General features: G+C 41.0%; 1 protein-coding gene across 1 annotated transcript in view; it reads right to left on the bottom strand.

The window, feature by feature from the left end:
- Positions 1 to 7,578, bottom strand: part of LOC103456930 (adhesion G-protein coupled receptor G2-like) — a 16,179-nt gene that overhangs the window by 2,259 nt on the left and 6,342 nt on the right. Inside the window, exons 2-12 of the mRNA XM_008396816.2 lie at positions 6,693 to 7,578; positions 6,468 to 6,586; positions 6,254 to 6,390; positions 6,013 to 6,169; positions 3,943 to 4,092; positions 3,356 to 3,478; positions 3,227 to 3,269; positions 3,049 to 3,152; positions 2,833 to 2,957; positions 964 to 1,232; positions 772 to 871 (exon numbers count right to left, since the gene is read on the bottom strand). The exon at positions 6,693 to 7,578 is cut by the window's right edge and continues 1 nt beyond it. Coding sequence (XP_008395038.2) covers positions 772 to 871; positions 964 to 1,232; positions 2,833 to 2,957; positions 3,049 to 3,152; positions 3,227 to 3,269; positions 3,356 to 3,478; positions 3,943 to 4,092; positions 6,013 to 6,169; positions 6,254 to 6,390; positions 6,468 to 6,586; positions 6,693 to 7,578 — 2,213 coding nt within the window. The remainder of the gene's footprint in view (positions 1 to 771; positions 872 to 963; positions 1,233 to 2,832; positions 2,958 to 3,048; positions 3,153 to 3,226; positions 3,270 to 3,355; positions 3,479 to 3,942; positions 4,093 to 6,012; positions 6,170 to 6,253; positions 6,391 to 6,467; positions 6,587 to 6,692) is intronic.

Genomic DNA, 7,578 nt, shown 5'->3' with positions numbered 1-7,578 from the left:
ACCTTTATACAAATGTTTAAGTTTGTGCTAGCTAACTACTAGCTCAAAAAGAAGCATCTCGCTACTTCTAGTAGCAAAGAAGTTCTGCTGAAGATAGTTGAAACCATTTGAATCCTAATTATCATGCAAACTAGCTAAAGCTCTACAGCACAACTAGCTGCTAAAGTAAGCTGTAAAACGATCTAACATTTTTACTGAAATCATATTTCAACTTGTAGCTTTCGTCTCATACACCTAAATGAAGCAAAAATAAAATGAACTTCCAAAAGTTACTGCTTTCATACTGGTGAGCTTGTTTATGTTCCATGTACTGATTAAATAACAGCTGCTTGAAATTAAATTAAACGTGTATCTCATGAATGAATTAAAATTAACACCAAATCCTGTTCTTGCTTACAAATGCCTAGCATTAGCATTAGCATTAGCAGAACAGCTAGTTGGTACAATGGTTAGAAAAGTTCCACTTTAAAACAGCCCATATTAAGAAATTATGTTTAATTTTGCGTAGTTGTTGTAGTAATAATGATTTTAAGTTTTTTTGTTCACCTGTGTTGTTTAGGATAAGGAATATTAGCAACTCTGATTAAACTTAGCAGCAAAAACTTGTATGTTTGTAGGACCGACTGTGAATCCTTTATTTTGAATTTGCTTACAGTACCAATATCTTAACATAAATCTTCCCAAGAACATGCAGCTGCAATTTTATGGCTATTTTTGCCTGTTAGATAATTGAATGTTGGAGAAACTGGAGAAAAATAATAAAAATCGTACAACTTGTCAGACGTCCCATCTTCGTATTTTCCATTTGGAACCAGACCGTAGTTGTTTTTGTCCGCTGCTACAATAACGACCACCACAAAGAGAGGAAAACCTAGTAGCAACAGTAATTAGGCAAAAATGGTTGTCAGTGCAATTAACAATAAACATATTTAACTTTTGGAGCCTAATTTAAGCATTTCTTACCCCAACCCATCAGGGAGAACTTCAGCATGTATTTACTCAGGTAGGGCGCGAACACGCGCACGATGCTCAGGTACATGTGCAGAGCTTCAAGCCCCGCCCACGTGAACGAGGACAACAGGAAGTAGTGCAGAAAAAAGGCAGTGCTGATGCACAGGTTGACGTTTTCGTAGATGGACAGCCAGCCGTCCAGCAGAAAGACCAGGTTGAGGAGCAGGAGGGACAAGCAGAGCTGGACAAGGATCTTGGCTGGAATATCGCGGAGGAGTTTTCTGCAAAGACAGATTCATCATTACTGCTTACAGAAATAACCAACGGATATGTAGAAGTCTGTAGTTTGAGTGACATAAGAAGTTTATATGTCTTGCTGAACATTTACTTGTAAGTTGGTCTTATTCAAGTGTTTGTACTAGAACAGGGGTGTCCAAAGTGAGGCCCAGGGGCCATTTGCAGCCCTTGGAACTATTTTGGGCGGTCCTTGATTCTAAGTTCAAAACTAGAAAATTTGTATTTTCACAGAAAGTGCAGTGTGGATGCTATTTACTGAATGTTTTTGGTGAAAATGCAAACATCTCACCAAAACAGTATAAGAAATCAGTGCAGAACAGTGCTTACGAAGCTAAATTAGAAGGTCACAACAGTTTATAAGGTAAAATAAGCTATAAAGCTAAAACTAGCTAAAATATAATCAAGGGCTGCACAGTGGTGCAGTTGGTAGAGCTGTTGCCTTGCAGCAAGAAGGTTCTGGGTTCGATTCCCAGCCCCGGTCTTTCTGCATGGAGTCTCCATGTTCTCCCTGTGCATGGTGGGTTTTCTCCAGGTACTCCGGTTTCCTCCCACAGTCCAAAAACATGACTGTCAGGTTAATTGGTCTGTCCAAATTGTCCCTAGGTGTGAGTGTGTGTGTGCATGGTTGTTTGTCCTGTGTGTCTCTGTGTTGCCCTGCGACAGACTGGCGACCTGTCCAGGGTGACCCCGCCTCTCGCCCGGTACGCTAGCTGAGATAGGCGCTGGTGCCTATCTCACGCTAGCGTACCGGGCAAGAGGCGGTACGCTAGCTAGTTTTTATTCATTTGGTCAAATAGGTTTAAAAAAAGCTGCTTTAAATAGGGAAGTGCTGTGAGGGTTTCCCTGATTTTATCAAGCACAATTACTAATGATTGCATCTAGGCCTAAAGTAACATAATCCATGCGGAGTGAAAAAATCTCATGAAAAAGTTAAAATTAGCTAAAAAGCCAAATTAGCTAAAAAGGTAACACTAGCACCAAGGCTAGCTCTAGCATGCTAACCTTCAGTAACATACTACAATCAGTCAAAAAAAACAAGTTAAAATTTGCTAAAAAGCCAAAACTAAGCTAAAAAAAGTAAGCAATCTAGGCTAGTGCTAGCACAGTGACTACAAAAAGGATACGACATGCCGCACAAAAAAAACAATGTAAAAGCTCAAATTAGTTAAAATGATATTAGCATAAAGGGTATCATAATTATGTTGGTTTTTGCTAGCATGGTAGCTCACAATGCTAGCAAAGACCTACAGCATTCACAGTAAATAAATAGCCTAAAATTAGTTAGCCAGTTCAGACAGTTGACGCAGATCCACATTTAAAATAAACATTGACGATAAAATTAAGATACAATTAAAATTTCAAAATGGAAAATGTAAGTATGTATGCTTTGTCTTTAATCTGGTAAACTTGGAAAGATATCCAACTACTTTGCATATTTCATTGTACTGTGTACTTATTTTGTTTATTTAGTATGTAAAAATAATTAAAATATTTTTTGTGATTATAATTAGAACATGATTTATTTATTTTTTTTACCAAAAATACGTGGTAAGATTTTGTGTTTTTGCAGTGTAATGTTCTTACTCAAATAACATGTATGTTATCAGGGTGACGGCTAGAAAAACCGCAGATATTCCACATCCAATGTAGGTGATGAAAGTCAAAATCATTGCCTGCTGAGGGTCAGATATTCCCTCTCTGGATAAATCCTGTTTAAAGCCCAAACAGACACAAAATAATCAGACGTATTCAGGCCACATCTTTGTTTTACTCAGCAAAAGGAGAAACGTTTAGAAATACCAGCAGGATCGCAAAGGAGGTGAGATGGTTGCAGCTGCAGGTTGTGTATTCAGGGGTGGCGCTGACGACGGAGCAGCCGGTGTCATCCCAGCCCCCAGAACCGTCTGAAACAAATTAAATGTTGAGTCAATGTCAGAGTTTTCTAAAGCTGCTAACAGACATGAATGTTTGTCCTCACTGTTCTTTGTGAAATTCCAGAAGACGCATGATGTGACGTTATTCTGCAAACCAAGAAACAGAAAGAAAGATATTAAAACAGGAGCTTTTGTTGAGGCTTTATCTGAGTATGTTCTGCACTAATTCTCACTTGAGTTAAGTTGCTGTGAGTGATGGTAAACGTGACGTTCTCCTGCAGGTTGCTGATGGACAGATTGGTCACACTGGACCCGAGAACTGGACTGACAGCCGTCCGGTTGCCTAAACTGGAGTCCTGCAAAAGGAAACCAGTTTTTTCATCACACATGTCTCAAAGTTCAACATGTGAGAAGGTTTTCACATCCTGAACCGAGTAAAAAAATATTTCCTTGACTGATTAACTGAAGAGTTTGCAAACAAATTTAAATAATCTTGAGCAGTTTCTGCAACTTTCAATGTTGTATTCATGGAGTTTAGGCAACCTGTGTAAAGTTAAAATCTGAGAATATGTTTTTAAGTTCCTGCTTTAATATCTCAAACATGCTTCACTTTGGAAATGTGCGAATCTGCTGCACAGATAAATGAAAAGTATTGACTCAGTGACACTAAATGCAAATTAATTCCTTCATATAAACAACTGTGCACTCCTTTGTGTTGGTCTATTCTATAAAACCTCCAAATAAATACATTGAAATCTGGTTTTATGGTGACCAAATGTGAACAAATTTGAAACCAGTGAGCCCATCAGCAGAAATGTACCTGAAAGAGGGAATTTTTTTTGTAGAAAGTGAACTGGACTCTGCTGGCCAGCCGCTTCTCTTCAGGACTGAGGCCTGATGTTACGGAGGAGGGCAAGCCCACTGAGCCCAAAGCAGGAGCTGACCTTTTGACCCTTCTGACATGTTGAAGCTGGAGAAAAAAGGCAAAAGCAAAATACTAAATTGACCTGATGCATCAAACACTGTTCCTAACAGGTTCAAATCGCAGACATGAGGTCAGTGTTGGGTCAAGATCAAAACCAGGACAACCAAAGTTTCCCAACTTCACAATAACTGGAAAAAGAAAAGGGCATCTGTTGCTGCTCTCTTGTTGTAAATGGGATTACTGGTAAATCTTCACACATGGAGCCCAACTTCATCTGTTTGAGGCTCATTGCTGCTCAGTGTTGGTGGACGTCTGGTAAATGGGTCACATGCTAGCATAAATGACCAGCATTTTTAAATTAACAACCAGAAACAGTTAAAACTATACCATTAGTAGGATTTAAATACTGTTTTTATGGACTTCAGGCTTATTCCTATCTGGTTTTGTACATAAGTTCTGCAGTTTCACCTCTTTATGGTTCCATTTTGGACCTGTTAACAAAATGGTCTTCAGTCTCAAACTCAGGTGTGTTTGTGAAGTATTCCTGGTGAAAATGTCAATCTGTGTTTTCTAGAGTCTCCTAAAACTAAATCAGGACCTTCATCGACCTCCAAATGACAGATATGATCTAAAAGGCTAATAAAAACACATAAAAACTTCTACTCTGCAAGTAGGTATTCAATGTTGCTGGGAATATCTTGTATCAGACACATTTTGTATCCAAAAGAGTGGAATAAAAATGGCCAATAACCAATACCAATACCTGGCCAATAACCAATAGTAAAATCACCAATAGTAGTAACAATGTTGCTGGTTACTGGAAATAATGAAGCTTTGCATCTGATAAATGTTAGATTTGGAATATATGTATGAAAAAACACAAAATCTTACCGAGTATTTTTGGTCTAGTTTCTATTGCAAATATTTTAGTTCACTTCAAATAAAACAAAGTAACATAAAAGCAACATTTTAGCAATATAGAGACTTGCTTTACGTAAATAGTTCCTCAATGCTAACGAAAACGTTCTAGCAACACTGGCAGATTATTTCACTTATAATAAGACAATATTTAATTTATTTGCCAATGGAAAAGCATTGGCAAAGTTGCCTCCAAATCCGAGGCCATGGTCTTGAGCCGGAAAAGGGTAGAGTGCCTTCTCCGGGTCAGGGGGGTCGTYCTGCCTCAAGTGGAGGAGTTTAAGTATCTGGGGATCTTGTTCACGAATGAGGGATGAAGGGAGCGGGAGATCGACAGGCGGATTGGGGCAGCGTCTGCTGTGAAGCGGGCGCTGTACCGGTCCGTCGTGGTGAAGAGAGAGCTGAGCCAAAAAGCAAAGCTCTCGATTTACCGGTCGATCTACGTTCCCACCCTCATCTATGGTCATGAGCTTTGGGTCATGACCGAAAGAACGAGATCACGGGTACAAGCGGCCGAAATGGGTTTCCTCCTCCGCAGGGTGGCTGGGCTCTCCCTTAGAGAGAGAAGCTCGGTCATCCGGGAGGGACTCAGAGTAGAGCCGCTGCTCCTCCACGTCGAGAGGAGCCAGTTGAGGCTCGGGCATCTGGTCAGGATGCCTCCTGGACGCCTCCCTGGTGAGGAGTTCAGGTCCCACCGGGAGGAGGGGAGACCCAGGACACGCTGGAGGGACGATGTCTCTCTATGGCCTGGGAACGCCTTGGGATTCCCCCGGAGGAGCTGGAAGAAGTGGCTGGGGAGGGAAGTCTGGGCCTCCCTTCTGAAGCTGCTGCCCCCGCGACCCGACCCCGGATAAGCGGAAGAAAATGGATGGATGGAAAAGCACTTTTTCATCAATATTAAGGAACTACTTACTTTTAAAAAGAAAAGCCTCCATTTCATGCTAAAAGGTTATTTGTAAGTTTGTCTTATTTCAAGCGTACTAAAATATCTGCACTAGAAACTTTTTGCAGTATGTAGACGTTTAAAATAAGTCTTTTATGGGTTACCTGTACATCATCAATGTCGAAAATCTCAATACTGGTTTCAAGAAAGTCGGACCAGTCCACTTTCCTTACTGCCAGAACCAGAGAGGTTGAGGACAAGACGCCGACGTCTTCTGCGACTTCCAGCTTCAGAGCCAGAATATCCACCATATGAATCAGCCTGACAGCAGCAAATCAAAAAACACATTATGAATAAAAATGGCCGTAGTCGTGAGTTGGTGTTTGAGGCGTGTATCAGTCAGACCTAGTTGCTGATGCAGACAGAACCTGTGGGTCACCATTTGTGAGGTTGTTTATGACATTCAGGACTTTTTGTCCCACTGATCGAGACACAGTCGGGCCCGACAGAATTTCCTCCAGGTCATCCACCAATTTAGACACCTGAAATATGTACAAATAAAGCTTTGCTCTCGTATTTTACAAAAAGTAACAGTGCTTCAGTTCAGCAGTTGCTTCACCTGAGAAGAGTTTAGCTTGGACACGTCTCCTGCCTGACCCAACAGCTGATTTGCCTGTTCCTCCTTACTATTTGCACTTGTACTGGACTTCACAGAGGTTGTCAAAGTAGTTCCCGTCCCTCAAAAAAACAAAACAAAGATCAAACCAATAAGTTAGAAACCTCGATGGTTTTCTTTTTGTTCTATGAAACTGACTAAAAGTCAGAAGATATAATCTTTACTCACTGGCCACTGTGCTTGTTGGGAGAGCTGTTATCTTAGCAGATGAAGACGCTTCAGTTGTAGTTACGGTTTCAGTTGCTGGACTGTGAGTGGTTGCAAATGGAGTTGCAGTGGCAGCAATGACAGGAGTCGCTGAGTTATAACTCAATGCTTCGTTCTCTTGAATAGTTGTGACAACTGCAGTGGAGCTGCTGTCATTTTTGTGTGCAGTTGTCAAGGGAGTCACACTGACTGTGGTCTGGTTTTCAGTCCGGTCTGTTGGATTTCTGCTGTCAGGAGCTGACGTCCTACTTTCTGTAGTAAAGTGTGGATGTGTAGTGCTGGTCATAGCTGCTGCAACTGTTGTGCTTTTGGCAGAGGTCGTGCTCTGTTGAGGTTCTACAACTGGTGCAGTCGTCATGTTGGATAAAGTTGTTGCCTTATGAGGAGGTTCAGTTGCTGTTGTGTAAGTGATGGGAGACTTAGTTGTAGTGTACAAAGTGCTGGAATCATCACGTTTAGTTGTGTTGTGTACTGCTACAGCTTTGCTAGTTGTGTTATTATTGGGTGATGCAGTTGTGAAATCATGACTCGATGTGGTATCATACATATTTGTAAAATTGCTGCCGATGGTAGCCATGTTCCGATTTGTTGTGTAATTGTTGTTTGGTTGGTGTAGGGTTGTCAAATTGATGCTAGCTTGAGTAGCTTCGTAGGCTGTCGTATGATTGTTTCTGGTTGTAACTTGGTGCTCCATTACATAGCTGCTGCTGGTTGTTGTAGCATTGCTTTCTGGTAAGTACCTCCTGCTGGATGTTTGGACTGTTGTATGAATGTTGCTAGTTGTCGTATTGTGTTCCATTAAGTAACTGCGTGTTGCAGCATTATAGTGTGCTGTGTTATTGTTGCT

Source organism: Poecilia reticulata, linkage group LG20 (genome assembly GCF_000633615.1).
Source record: "Poecilia reticulata strain Guanapo linkage group LG20, Guppy_female_1.0+MT, whole genome shotgun sequence".
In the NCBI taxonomy this organism is placed as follows: domain Eukaryota; kingdom Metazoa; phylum Chordata; class Actinopteri; order Cyprinodontiformes; family Poeciliidae; genus Poecilia; species Poecilia reticulata.
Note: the sequence above shows the minus strand (reverse complement) of the source record. Positions and strands in the feature narration are given on the sequence as shown.